Genomic DNA, 14,633 nt, shown 5'->3' on the forward strand with positions numbered 1-14,633 from the left:
GTTGGTCATGGGAGGGAACTTCAACACAGTTATCGACCCTGGTTTAGCTCAAAAACGGGAGGGTGTCACAATGGCAAAGGGACTAAAAGGGTTCATGGTGCAGATGGGGTGGGTAGACCCATGGAGATTTGGGCAGCCTAGAGTGAAGGAGTTCTTCTACTCACACGTACATAAAGTGTACTCCCGGATTGATTTCTTTATTCTGAGCAGGGCTCTACTGACGGGGGTGGTGGACACAGGGTACTCGGCGATTACAATCTCAGACCATGCCCCACACTGGGTTCACCTACAGGTTAGTAAAGACAGTAACCAGCGCCCGCACTGGAGGTTAGACGTGGGACTTTTAGCTGACGAAGAGATGTGCGGGTGGCTAAGGAAATGTATTCAGAACTACCTGGAAGTCAACGACACGGGGGAAGTTTCGGCAAAGGTGCACTGGGAGGCATTGAAGGCGGTGGTTAGAGGGGAGCTGATCTTGATACGGGCCCACAGGGAGAAGGTAGACAGGGCAGAGACGGACCGACTGGTAAAGGAGATATTACAGGTCGATAGGAACTATGCGGAGACCCCATAGGCAGGGCTTTTAAAGGAACGGCGGAGGCTCCAGGCGGAGTTCGGCTTGTTAACCACAGGGTGGGCAGTAAAGCAGCTGAGAAAGGCGAGGGGGGTGATTTATGAGCATGGAGAGAAGGCATGCAGAATGCTTGCACAGCAGCTTAGAAAGAGGGAGGCAGCCAGGGAGATAGGGAAAGTAAGGGATGGGGACGGGAGTCTGGCTGGAGACTCAGCAGGGGTGAATAAGGCATTTAAGGAGTTTTATTGTATGCTGTATGGGTCGGAACCCCCAGCTGGGCTGGAGGGTATGAGGCACTTCCTAGGGGGCTGAATTTTCCGAAGGCGGACGGGGAGCTGGTAGAAGGGCTGGGGGCCCCGATCAGGTTGGAAGAGATAGTGGAGGGTCTGAAGGTCATGCAGTCAGGTAAGGCCCCGGGGCCGGACGGGTACCCAGTGGAGTTCTATAAAACGTTCTCTGGGATATTGGGGCCGCTGTTGATGAGGAAGGGAGCATGGGGCGCTTCCCCCGACGATGCCACGGGCCACGATTTCACTGATCTTGAAGCGGGACAAGAACCCGGAGCTGTGTGGGTTCTACAGGCCAATATCCCTATTGAATGTGGACACCAAACTGCTGGCCAAAATTTTGTCCTCTAGGATTGAGGACTGTGTGCCGGACGTTATTGGAGAGGACCAGACGGGGTTTGTTAAGGGAAGTCAGTTGGTAGCCAATGTAAGAAGGTTGTTAAATGTGATCATGATACCCCCGGAAGGAGGTGGAGGTGGTGATCGCAATGGACGCAGAGAAGGCTTTTGATCGAGTGGAATGGGAATATCTGTGGGAGGTACTGGGATGGTTCAGACTTGGGCGGGGCTTTATTGACTGGGTCAGGTTGCTGTATTAGGCTCCTGTGGCGAGCATACGGACGAATAGGACAACATTGGACTATTTTGGGCTGCAACGGGGGATGAGACAGGGATGCCCCTTCTCCCCACTGTTGTTCGCGTTAGCTGGCAATTGCACTGAGATCTTCAAGGGGCAGGTCCGGGGGAGAGTGGAACACAGAGTCTCTCTTTACGCAGACGACCTGCTCCTGTATGTATCGGACCCAGCAGAGGGGATGGAAGAAATCATGAGGATTCTAGGGGAATTTGGCTGGTTTTCGGGGTATAAACTAAATATGGGGGAAAGTGAGGTGTTTGCGGTCCAGGCAAGGGGGCAGGAGAGGCGACTGGGGGAACTGCCGTTTAGAGTAGTGGGGGGAAGCTTTCGATACCTAGGCATCCAAATGGCGCGGGAATGGGAACAGCTGCAGAAACTAAATCTGGCCCGATTAGTGGACCACATGAAGGACGATTTTCGGAAGTGGGACGCGCTCCCCTTGTCACTAGCTGGGAGTGAAGATGACGGTCCTCCCGAGATACCTGTTTGTGTTTCAGTGTCTCCCCATCTTTATTCCACGGTCCTTTTTCAAACGGGTCAACTCGCTTTGTAAAGGCTGGCAAGACCCCGCGAGTAAAAAAGGGGATGCTTGAGCGGAGCCGGGGAGAGGGTGGGCTGGCGCTGCCAAGCTTCAGTAACTACTATCGGGCGGCGAATATAGCCATGATCAGGAAGTGGGTGGTGGGGGGAGGGTCGACATGGGAGCGTATGGAGGTGGCTTCATGCAAAGGCACCAGCTTGGGGGCGTTGATAACGGCGCCTCTGCCGTTCCCCTCGGCACGGTACTCCACCAGCCCCATGGTGGTGGCGGCCCTGAGAGTCTGGGGGCAATGGAGGAGACATGTGGGAGCGGAGGGAGCATCGGCCTGGTCTCCAATCTGTAATAATCATCGGTTTGCCCCGGGAAGGATGGATGGGGGGTTTCGGAGATGGCAGAGAGCAGGGATTAAGAGGATGGGGGATATATTTATAGAGGGGAGCTTTCCTAGCCTGAGGTAGCTGGAGGAGAAATTTGGATTGGCATTGGGAAACAAATGTAGGTACCTGCAGGTGCAGGACTTCCTACGGAGGCAGGTTACAACTTTCCCTCTCCTACCACCAAGGGGGATACAGGGCAGGGTAGTTTCCAGAGTGTGGGTGGGAGAAGGGAAGGTCTCCGACATCTACCAGGAACTCATGGGGTCAGAGGAGACGCAGACGGAGGAGCTGAAGCGCAAGTGGGAAGAGGACCTGGGCGGAGAGATAGAGGATGGTCTCTGGGCAGACGTGTTGAACAATCCAGGAGGAGAATGAGGCAGACGTTCTGGCCTTCGCTTCCCTGGTAGTCCGGAGACGGATATTATTTGCTTGGAGGGACTCAAAGCTCCCGAAGTCGGAGACCTGGCTATCTGATCTGGCTCGCTTTCTCTGTCTGGAGAAAATCAAGTTCGCCTTGAGGGGGTCAATGTTAGGGTTCGCCCGAAGGTGGCAACCATTTGTCGACTTCTTTGCGGAAAATTAATCGTCAGCAGAAGGGGGGGGTGGTTAGCTTAGTTTAGAGTAGGGGGTGAATAAAAGTGGGATATGTAAGGCAGGAAGACGGCTTTTGCACTATGTTTATAAATTCATGTACATTGTTTATTTTGTTGTTGTAAAACCAAAAATACCTCAATAAAATGTTTATTTAAAAAAAGCACAATATTTCCTCAGAACACTACTGGATCTTTAATCTCCACGAATGTGTCAGCCCTGGCATCTTGCTGTTGTGGGTTCAAGCCCCTCTGCAGAGACTTGAGCATTCAATCCAGACTGATACTCGGTGCAGTACTGAGGGAGTGCTTCACTGCCAGAGGTGCCATCTTTCAAATGATGAGGTGTTAAACCAAAGCTCCTCCTGCCCTCTCAGGTGGACAAGATCCCATGGTACTATATGAGGAAAAGCAAAGGCATTCTTGCTGATGTTCAATGGTTAACCCTCAACCAACTTAATTTAACTTCTTAACCGGTCATTATTGCATTACGGTTTGTGGGAGCGTGCTGTGCACATATTAGCTGCCCCACAACAGCTTTAACATATTGGCTGCCCGTTTCCTACATTAAAATAGTGACTACACTGCAAAAGTGCCTCATCAGCTCTGAATTGCTTTGGGACATCCTGAGGTTGTGAAAGGCGTTATAGAAATGCAAGTCTTTCATTTTGTTCTGGAATATGGCTTGAACTCACAAACTTCAAATTTAGACCAAGTGCAGCAGATTTGGAGCTGAGCAGGTCTGGGGGACACCCATCTCCTAGCAAGCGCCAACCAGCCTCATCTGGCAGAGATGGGTAGCATGGTTAACATTTTCCTGTAATCCTCACAACCTTTCTCTATTTCAGGTCCGATGGCCAATGCCACTACTCCAACCAGTGTCCCACAGAAACTGGCACCCCCTCAGCCCACTGGTCGACCTTCCCCAGCACCACCAGCCGTGCCCCCTGCCGCCTCCCCAGTGATGCCTCCACAGACTCAGTCACCAGGTCAGCCGGCTCAGCCAGCCCCTATGGTGCAGCACCATCAGAAACAGAACAGGATCACTCCCATTCAGAAACCACGGGGGCTGGACCCAGTTGAGCTTCTCCAGGAACGGGAATACCGGTAAGGAGAGCTTGACGATATTTCAGGATGGGATGCATGTTTGTAGGCTGCACTAGTCCTGGTGTGGCCTATTCAGGGATTCCCAGTGGTGTGTTTTGAAATCTTTGTTTAAAAATTCCTCCATGGCCTCACTGCTCTCTATCTCTTTGATCTCCTCCAGCCTAATAACTCTCTAAGATCTCGTTGCTCATCTAGTTCTAGCCCCTTGAGCACCCACGGTTTTAATCACTCCACATTGTCAGCTGTCATCGGCCTAGTTCCTAAACTCTGGAATTCTCTCCATAAACATCTACACCTCTCTGTTTCTCTCTCCTGTTAAGACGCCTTAAATTATTTCTCTTTGGCTGCACTTTTGGTCGCCTGCCCTTATGTGGCGGTGTCAAATTTCATTTGTTAATGCTCGTCTTAACGCCTTGCAACATTTTACTACGTGAAAGGCGCGATATAAATGTAAGTTCCTGTTGTGTTGCGTGATTTTAAAAATAGATTTAGAGTGTCCAATTCATTTTTTCCAATTAAGGGGCAATTTAGCGTGGCCAATTCACCTACCCTGCACATCTTTGGGTTGTGGGGGGCGAAACCCACGCAGACACGGGGAGAATGTGCAAACTCAACACAGACAGTGACCCAGAGCCGGGATCAAACCTGGGGCCTTGGCGCCGTGAGGCAGCAATGCGAACCACTGTGCCACCGTGCTGCCCCGTGTTGTGTGTTTAAGAAGGTCTGTCATGCATAATGTGCCTTTCCATTAATCCCACCAAAAAATAGAATTACAATTGCATGCCTTGTACAACGTGACCAGTGCTATGCTTTAGACCTGTGAAGTGTGCTCCTGAGTTTCTGTCTCAAAATGTTCCTCTGTCCTTTAGCTGTAATATTCAGAATTGCACTGCTGATGTTTGGTTTTGTTGGCAGGCTGCAAGCACGCATTTCTCATCGGATCCAAGAGCTGGAGAACCTCCCTGGCTCACTCGCAGGAGACCTTCGCACCAAAGCAACCATTGAACTCAAGGCCCTGCGACTCCTTAATTTTCAAAGGCAGGTTGGTATCAGGTCAAGAATACTTCATTTTTCTTCACATCCCTCTTTGCACCATAACGGTGGCCTCACTGGCCTCAGATATCGAATCCCTTATGTGAGTTCCATTTAGAAGTAGTACTACAAGCTCCCCATTGCGTTCCTGCCCAGACACAAACATTTCTGACATCACTGTCATGTCAACAGACATTAGGAGAGGCAGTGGCATAGTGGTATTGTCATTGGACTAATAATCCAGAGACCCAGGTTCAGATCCTACCAAGACAGGTGGTGAAATTTGAATTCAATAACAATCTGGAATTTACATCTAATGATGACCATGACTCCATTGTCAATTGTCATAAAACCCCATCTGGTTTACTAATGTCCTTCAGAGAGGGACAATCCTTACCTGGGATGACTTGTATGTGACTCCAGACCTACAGCAATATGGTTGACTCGAAACTGCCATCTGAAATGGCCCTAGCAAGCCACTCAATTCAAGGGCAGGGATGAGATGAGCAAACAATGCTGGCCCAGCCAGCGACACTTCCATCTCACCCCCAACCCACACACACAGACTCAGTTTCTTTTCATAGCCTGTGTTTCTGTCCTGCACATGACACGCTCTCACTCTCCAACCCCATTGAGCTTCACTTCCTGGCGTGTGCAGGCTCACTCTCCGGGGACACACAGTCTCATATTCCAGCCCCACTGAACTGCTCTTTCAGGCCAGCTCCACCTGCTGTTCTTGCTTCCCTATGGCCAGCCAGCTCAGTGTTCCTCATTAGCTCTCCAAAGCCTCACTGTCCAATCCAGGAGACACGCACCATAGGAACAGGAGGAGGCCATTTAGCTGAGCAGATCTGTGACCTAACTCCATATACCTGCCTTTGTCCCATATCATAGAATACCTGCAGTGCAGATGGAGGCCATTCGGCCATCGAGTTTGCACCGACCTTCGAAAAGAACACCCTACCCTGTCCCACTCCCCTGCCCCATCCCCGTAACCCCCACCTAATATTTGGACACAAAGGGGCAATTTAGCATGGCCAGGACACCTAACCTGAACATCGTTGGACTGTGGGAGGAAATCGGAGCACCCGGGGAAAACCCACACCAACACGGGAAGAATGTGCAGGCACCACACAGACCGCCACCCAAATCCAGTCACTGCTGATGATGCAGCAGTGCTAACCACTGTGCCGCCCTGTCGCCAATATCCTTCAGTAACTTTGGTTAACAGAAATCAATCTGTACAGATTTAAAATTAATTGACCTAGCATTGAAAGCCATATGCAGAAGAGAGTTCCAAACTTCTACCGTTCTCTGCATTCACTCCTGAATGGCCTGGCTCCAATTTTTAAACTATGTCCCCTAGTCCCAGCCTTTCCAACTCGCATAAATAGTTTCTCTCTGTCCACCCAATCTAATCCTTCGAAAAAGTTGATGAAATCACACTTTCCACAAACTTGGCTATATTAATGTCAGCTTATACCACCTGTCCTCCTCCACCCCCCGCCCCCCACCCCGACATCTTAAGCGTAGCTCATTCTGCTTTTGCCTTTTTATTTCGCTTGTCCTCCCGCATGCGGGCATTTTATCGAGAATTTAGAACGGCATAAACTTTAAATGCACGTCTCCCACTGACACACATATGGAAATATTGGCATAACTGTGGAATCCCAACATTGCAAAGGAAGAACCTGCCGTGTATCCACTGTACACCTGACATACCAGCTAAAACATTACCTAACCCATCTCTCGGGTGATGTTTCTAAACCATAAAAGATCTCCAGAAAATGAGGCTCATTATATCAGTGGAGGGAACCTAGATAATACTGTATGCCTCCTTCTTTTCAGAATTTTAAATTATGGCAGGTTTGCAACAATTCAGTTTTAATTCATTCACAACACAGGTTGCAGACAGCTGCAATACCTCCTTATTACAACAGGTGTCAGCACTGAACTGGTGGTTGCGCCTGTTCTCAGCAGCACCACCCACAGGTACTTATGAGTACTGCAGCCCAGTGAAATATTTTGATTATATCTCACACTGGAGCGTGTACACTTGACATGTTAGAGTTATAAGCAATGCACATTTATGGCTTTAGATCAGTGGGCAGTGCCAGTGCCTTTATTTGCCAGCCATTGGGGCAGTGGACAATACCTTTGGCCATCGGCTGTTGGCAGTATATTCATCTTTTGACTACTGTGAGTGACAAAGCAAACATTAGTGAAGAAAATGTTCTTAGAATATTTCTCGATGTCAGTCTGGTGCATTGCTGGATGCTGTTCCCTGTCAGACTACTTGCGATGACCCGACCCCTCTGATTTTTCCTCAGCTCCGTCAGGAAGTGGTGGTGTGTATGAGGAGGGACACAGCCCTCGAGACGGCACTGAATGCGAAAGCTTACAAACGCAGCAAGCGGCAGTCACTCCGCGAGGCACGCATCACTGAGAAACTCGAGAAGCAGCAGAAGATTGAGCAAGAACGCAAGCGCAGACAGAAACACCAGGTACATGTCTCGTGCACACCATCACAACAGCTTACAATTACACAGCAACTTTAACGTGATTAGCTGTTCCAAGACACTTTGGCATCAGCGTTATCAACAAAATTTGACACTGAGCCAAATAAGACAATACTGGGACAAGTGACCAAAAGCTTGGTCAAAGAGGTAGGTTTTAAGGATCACCATAGAGAGGCACGGAGAGGTTTTAAGGAGAGAAAGAAAGCAGAATTTGAGGGGCTCAGAGATCTTGGAAAGTTGAACGTCTAAGGGAGACTGGAGAGGTAAAGCTCATATGGCAGTTAACATGACACTGAGGACCGAGGAACACAGAGAGCAACAAGGACAGAACCCCAGCAGGACTGCAGGGAGATCTGATAGCCACTGGTAATTCAAGATGTAACTGGGACCCTCTTTTGTGTACCTTCAGGATCTCATTGATCTCAAATAGAAATTGTTGAGACATCACCTGGTATCTAATTGTGGTATTGTCACAGGATATGCTCTCAACATAATGGGACATCAGGATGGCTGACACAAGGCAGTTTTAAAGTAAGGGAGGTAAAATCTAAATGGAGAGCAGGACAAGGGTTCGACCAATATTCAGCCTTTCTTCTAGCCTCCTGTTATTTATTTCTAAACCCTCTCTGTCTACTCACTCCACATTCTTTGTTCTTGCTCCTAGGAATACCTCAACAGCATCCTGCAACATGCCAAGGACTTCAAGGAATATCACCGGTCAGTTTCAGGGAAAATGCAGAAACTGACGAAAGCAGTGGCCACGTATCACGCCAACACTGAGCGCGAGCAGAAGAAGGAGAATGAGCGAATCGAGAAGGAGAGAATGAGGAGGCTGATGGTGAGCTACTTCCAGCTTGACTACCTCATCCCTTAATTGATGACTTTACATTGCCCATCCTGTTTGGGGAAACAGCTCTACAGCATTCCATTGCCTGTCCCATGTGGCCGTTCTTCCTGTGCGACATTCAGTTCTTTGGGATGCATCACCTTTGAGCCTGATCCTGCACATGAGCACCTGAGGAATCAGGTGGTAGGAATGTTATCCCAGTATCCAGTCTGATTCATCAGAGAGCATGTGCAGAAAAGATGGTGCACAGAATACAGGGGGCACATTTGTTTGGGAGAGGGATATTATGCATGAAGGTGCTCAAATGGGGCGGCTCGGTGGCACAGTGGTTAGCTCTGTTGCCCCATGGCGCTGAGGACCCAGGTCCGATCCCCAACCCCAGGTCACTGTCCGTGTGGAGTTTGCACATTCCCCCCATGTCTGCGCGGGTGTCACCCCCAGAGCCCAAAGATGTGCAGGGTAGGTGGATTGGCCACGCTAAATTGCCCCTTAATTAAAAAGAAAATGGATGGGTACTCTAAATTTAGTTTTAAAAACTTATTTTTAAAAATGACGGTGTTCAAATCTGCTCCCTGTGTGAGTACCAGTGGCATTTTGTTAATATCTTTCTCTTTCTATCTTTCTCCCTCTTCCTTTCGCTGCAGGCAGAAGATGAAGAAGGCTATCGAAAGCTGATTGACCAGAAGAAAGACCGGCGCCTGGCCTACCTGCTGCAGCAAACGGATGAATACGTGGCCAATCTGACAGAACTCGTCCGACAGCACAAGGCAGCGCAGGCTGCGAAAGAGAAAAAGAAGAAAAAGAAGAAGAAGGTTAGTGCCACCCCAGGCTTGGATTACCTAGTGTCAGTGCAGGTCCTAGTCTGAGTGGAGGTGATTTATTTTGCCTACCATTCAATTGCTGCTGTTGGGCATGAGAGTGCCATGACCAGGAAAGCAAGCAGCCTGAAAGTAACGCACGCAGGTTAATGTGACATAAAGTGATCTCATCGTGGACCAGGTACAGGCCAGTCTGTCTCAAAGGTCCTCAAGCCGGATAAACATATTGTAGCTAGAATTGTAGTTTAGAAGTTGGTGGCACAGTGGTTAGCATTGCTGCCTCACAGCTCCAGGGTTCAATTCCGGCCTTGGGTGACTGTGTGGAGTTTGCACGTTCTCCCCGTGTGTGCGTGGATTCATCCGGGTGCTCCGGTTTCCTCCCACAGTCCAAAGATGTGCAGTGTTTGGTGGATTGTCCATACTAAATTACCCCTTTGTGTCCAAAGGGTTAGGTTAGGTTACAGGGATAGGGTGGAGGCATATGCTTGCGTAAGGTGCTCTTTCCAAGAGCTGGTGCAGACTCGATGTGCTGCATGGCCTCCTCCTGCACTGTAAATTCTATGATTCTCTCCTTTAAGTATACGGTGTATCAAGCAATGTAAATTCCATTTTGTTTCCACTCCGTTCCCTCCTTGGCGTTCACATCTTTCTTTCTATCCAGACCAGTGGATAGTGATTGGAAGTGCCAACCGTAGCTGGTTTCCTTTCACCTCAACCAAGGAGATCTGAAGCACTGGGATGTGTACAGCTTCACTTGTGCTGCAGTTCATGTCATATGAGCTGCATGACCCTTCCTGCGATTGTTGTACCCCGAAAGGCAATTCTTGGGACTTGTGCTCAAATCAATGCTGTATAATTCTGGTTGCTTGATTGTGCTGTGTGATTCTAGTTGATGGGTTGTGCTGTGTGATTCTAGTTGATGGATTGTGCTGTGTGATTCTAGTTGATGGGTTGTGCTGTGTGATTCTAGTTGATGGGTTGGGCTGTGTGATTCTGGTTGATGGATTGCTCTGTGTGATTCTGGTTGATGGATTGTGCTGTGCAATTCTAGTTGATGGGTTGTGCTGTGTTGGGTTCTGGTTGATGGATTGTGCTGTGTGACTTTAGTTGATGGGTTGTGCTGTGTGATTCTGGTTGATGGATTGTACTGTGTGATTCTAGTTGATGGGTTGTGCTGTGTTGGGTTCTGGTTGATGGATTGTGCTGTGTGATTCTAGTTGATGGATTGTACTGTGTGATTCTAGTTGATGGGTTGTGCTGTGTGATTCTAGTTGATTGGATTATGCTGTGTGATTCTGGTTGACGGGTTGTGCTGTGTGATTCTGGTTGATGGATTGTACTGTGTGATTCTAGTTGATGGGTTGTGCTGTGTGATTCTAGTTGATGGATTGTGCTGTGCGATTCTGGTTGATGGTTGTGCTGTGTGATTCTGGTTGATGGATTGTACTGTGTGATTCTAGTTGATGGAATGTGCTGTGCGATTCTGGTTGATGGATTGTGCTGTGTGATTCTGGTTGACAGATTGCTTTGTGTGATTCTAGTTGATGGGTTGTGCTGTGTAATTCTGGTTGATGGATTGTACTGTGTGATTCTGGTTGATGGGTTGTGCTGTGTGATTCTAGTTGATGGGTTGTGCTGTGTGATTCTGGTTGATGGGTTGTGCTGTGTGATTCTAGTTGATGGATTGTACTGTGTGATTCTGGTTGATGGGTTGTGCTGTGTGATTCTAGTTGATGGATTGTACTGTGTGATTCTGGTTGATGGGTTGTGCTGTGTGATTCTAGTTGATGGATTGTACTGTGTGATTCTGGTTGATGGGTTGTGCTGTGTGATTCTAGTTGATGGATTGTACTGTGTGATTCTGGTTGATGGGTTGTGCTGTGTGATTCTAGTTGATGGATTGTACTGTGTGATTCTGGTTGATGGGTTGTGCTGTGTGATTCTAGTTGATGGATTGTACTGTGTGATTCTGGTTGATGGGTTGTGCTGTTTGATTCTGGTTGATGGATTGTGCTGTGTGATTCTAGTTGATGGATTGTGCTGTGTGATTCTAGTTGATAGGTGGTGCTGTGTGATTCTAGTTGATGGATTGTGCTGTGTGATTCTAGTTGATGCATTCTGCTGTGTGATTCTGGTTGATGGATTGTGCTGTGTGAGTCTAGTTGATGCATTGTGCTGTGTGATTCTAGTTGATGGATTGTGCTGCGTGATTCTAGTTGATGGATTGTGATGTGTGATTCTAGTTGATGGATTGTGCTCTGTGATTCTAGTTGAGGGATTGTAATGTGTGATTCTGGTTGATGGGTTGTGCTGTGTGATTCTGGTTGATGGGTTGTGCTGTGTGATTCTAGTTGATGGATTGTGCTGTGTGATTCAGGTTGATGGGTTGTGCTGTGTGATTCTGGTTGATGGATTGAGCTGTGTGATTCTAGTTGATGGGTTGTGCTGTGTGATTCTAGTTGATGGATTGTGCTGTGTGATTCTAGTTGGTGGATTGTGCTGTGTGATTCTAGTAGATGGATTGCTCTGTGTGATTCTAGTTGATGGGTTGTGCTGTGTGATTCTAGTTGATGGATTGTGCTGTGTGATTCTAGTTGGTGGATTGTACTGTGTGATTCTGGTTGACGGATTGCTCTGTGATTCTGGTTGATGGGTTGTGCTGTGTGATTCTGGTTGATGGCTGTGCTGTGTGATTCTCGTTGATGGATTGTGCTGTGTGATTCTGGTTGATGGATTGTGCTGTGTGATTCTAGTTGATGGATTGTGCTGTGTGATTCTAGTTGAGGATTGTGCTGTGTGATTCTGGTGGACGGATTGCTCTGTGTGATTCTAGTTGATGGATTGTACTCTGTGATTCTGGTTGACGGATTGCTCTGTGATTCTGGTTGATGGGTTGTGCTGTGTGATTCTGGTTGATGGATTGTGCTGTGTGATTCTAGTTGATGGATTGTGCTGTGTGATTCTAGTTGATGGGTTGTGCTGTGTGATTCTAGTTGATGGGTTGTGCTGTTTGATTCTGGTTGATGGGTTGTGCTGTGTGATTCTAGTTGATGGGTTGTGCTGTTTGATTCTAGTTGATGGGTTGTGCTGTGTGATTCTAGTTGATGGATTGTGCTGTGTGATTCCAGTTGATGGATTGGGCTGTGTGATTCTAGTTGATGGATTGTGCTGTGTGATTATAGTAGATGGATTGTGCTGTGTGATTCTAGTTGATGGGTTGTGCTGTTTGATCCTGGTTGATGGATTGTGCTGTGTGATTCTAGTTGATGGGTTGTGCTGTGTGATTCTAGTTGATGGGTTGTGCTGTTTGATTCTGGTTGATGTATTGTGCTGTGTGATTCTAGTTGATGGGTTGTGCTGTGTGATTCTGGTTGATGGGTTGTGCTGTGTGATTCTTGTTGATGTGTTGTGCTGTGTGATTCTGGTTGATGGGTTGTGCTGTGTGATTCTAGTTGATGGGTTGTGCTGTTTGATTCTGGTTGATGGATTGTGCTGTGTGATTCTAGTTGATGGGTTGTGCTGTGTGATTCTAGTTGATGGATTGTGCTGTGTGATTCGAGTTGATGGGTTGTGCTGTGTGATTCTAGTTAATGGATTGTGCTGTGTGATTCTAGTTAATGGATTGTGCTGTGTTGGATTCTGGTTGACGGATTGCTCTGTGATTCTAGTTGATGGGTTGTGCTGTGTGATTCTGGTTGATGGATTGTGCTGTGCGATTCTGGTTGATGGGTTGTGCTGTGTGATTCTGGTTGACGGGTTGTGCTGTGTGATTCTAGTTAATGGATTGCTCTGTGATTCTAGTAGATGGATTGTGCTGTGTGATCCTGTTTGATGGGTTGTGCTGTGTGATTCTGGTTGATGGGTTGTGCTGTGTGATTCGGGTTGATGGATTGTGCTGTGTGATTCTGGTTGATGGGTTGTGCTGTGTGATTCTAGTTGATGGGTTGTGCTGTGTTGGATTCTGGTTGATGGATTGTGCTGTGTGATTCTGGTTGATGGGTTGTGCTGTGTGATTCTAGTTGATGGATTGTGCTGTGTGATTCTGGTTGATGGGTTGTGCTGTGTGATTCTGGTTGATGGGTTGTGCTGTGTGATTCTAGTTGATGGGTTGTGCTGCGTTGGATTCTGGTTGATGGATTGTGCTGTGTGATTCTGGTTGATGGGTTGTGCTGTGTGATTCTAGTTGATGGGTTGTGCTGTTTGATTCTAGTTGATGGGTTGTGCTGTTTGATTCTGGTTGATGGGTTGTGCTGTGTGATTCTAGTTGATGGGTTTTGCTGTGTGATTCTAGTTGATGGATTGTGCTGTGTGATTCCAGTTGATGGATTGGGCTGTGTGATTCTAGTTGATGGATTGTGCTGTGTGATTATAGTAGTTGGATTGTGCTGTGTGATTCTAGTTGATGGGTTGTGCTGTTTGATTCTGGTTGATGGATTGTGCTGTGTGATTCTAGTTGATGGGTTGTGCTGTGTGATTCTAGTTGATGCGTTGTGCTGTGTGATTCTAGTTGTTGGGTTGTGCTGTTTGATTCTGGTTGATGTATTGTGCTGTGTGATTCTAGTTGATGGGTTGTGCTGTGTGATTCTGGTTGATGGGTTGTGCTGTGTGATTCTTGTTGATGGGTTGTGCTGTGTGATTCTGGTTGATGGGTAGTGCTGTGTGATTCTGGTTGATGGATTGTGCTGTGTGATTCTGGTTGATGGGTTGTGCTGTGTGATTCTAGTTGATGGGTTGTGCTGTTTGATTCTGGTTGATGGATTGTGCTGTGTGATTCTAGTTGATGGGTTGTGCTGTGTGATTCTGGTTGATGGGTAGTGCTGTGTGATTCTGGTTGATGGGTAGTGCTGTGTGATTCTGGTTGATGGGTTGTGCTGTGTGATTCTGGTTGATGGGTTGTGCTGTGTGATTCTAGTTGATGGGTTGTGCTGCTTGATTCTGGTTGATGGATTGTGCTGTGTGATTCTAGTTGATGGGTTGTGCTGTGTGATTCTAGTTGATGGATTGTGCTGTGTGATTCTAGTTGATGGGTTGTGCTGTGTGATTCTAGTTAATGGATTGTGCTGTGTGATTCTAGTTAATGGATTGTGCTGTGTTGGATTCTGGTTGACGGATTGCTCTGTGATTCTAGTTGATGGGTTGTGCTGTGTGATTCTGGTTGATGGATTGTGCTGTGCGATTCTGGTTGATGGGTTGTGCTGTGTGATTCTGGTTGATGGGTTGTGCTGTGTGATTCTAGTTAATGGATTGCTCTGTAATTCTAGTAGATGGATTGTGCTGTGTGATCCTGTTTGATGGGTTGTGCTG

At 47.6% G+C, this 14,633-nt stretch overlaps 1 protein-coding gene and 1 long non-coding RNA gene across 5 annotated transcripts in view; one reads left to right on the forward strand and one right to left on the reverse strand.

Annotated features, from left to right (window-relative positions):
- The window catches only part of smarca4a (SWI/SNF related BAF chromatin remodeling complex subunit ATPase 4a), a 196,260-nt gene that overhangs the window by 69,611 nt on the left and 112,016 nt on the right, over window positions 1–14,633 (forward strand). For all 4 annotated transcript variants that reach the window (XM_072491080.1, XM_072491081.1, XM_072491082.1 and 1 more), the window contains exons 6-10: window positions 3,855–4,113; window positions 5,029–5,155; window positions 7,476–7,649; window positions 8,329–8,502; window positions 9,156–9,323. In XM_072491080.1, the coding sequence (XP_072347181.1) occupies window positions 3,855–4,113; window positions 5,029–5,155; window positions 7,476–7,649; window positions 8,329–8,502; window positions 9,156–9,323 (902 nt within the window). The remainder of the gene's footprint in view (window positions 1–3,854; window positions 4,114–5,028; window positions 5,156–7,475; window positions 7,650–8,328; window positions 8,503–9,155; window positions 9,324–14,633) is intronic.
- Window positions 1–14,633, reverse strand: part of LOC140403285 (uncharacterized) — a 203,775-nt gene that overhangs the window by 59,526 nt on the left and 129,616 nt on the right. The gene's annotated exons all lie outside the window — the stretch shown is intronic.

The sequence above is a fragment of the Scyliorhinus torazame genome, chromosome 27 (assembly GCF_047496885.1).
Source record: "Scyliorhinus torazame isolate Kashiwa2021f chromosome 27, sScyTor2.1, whole genome shotgun sequence".
Lineage (NCBI taxonomy): Eukaryota > Metazoa > Chordata > Chondrichthyes > Carcharhiniformes > Scyliorhinidae > Scyliorhinus > Scyliorhinus torazame.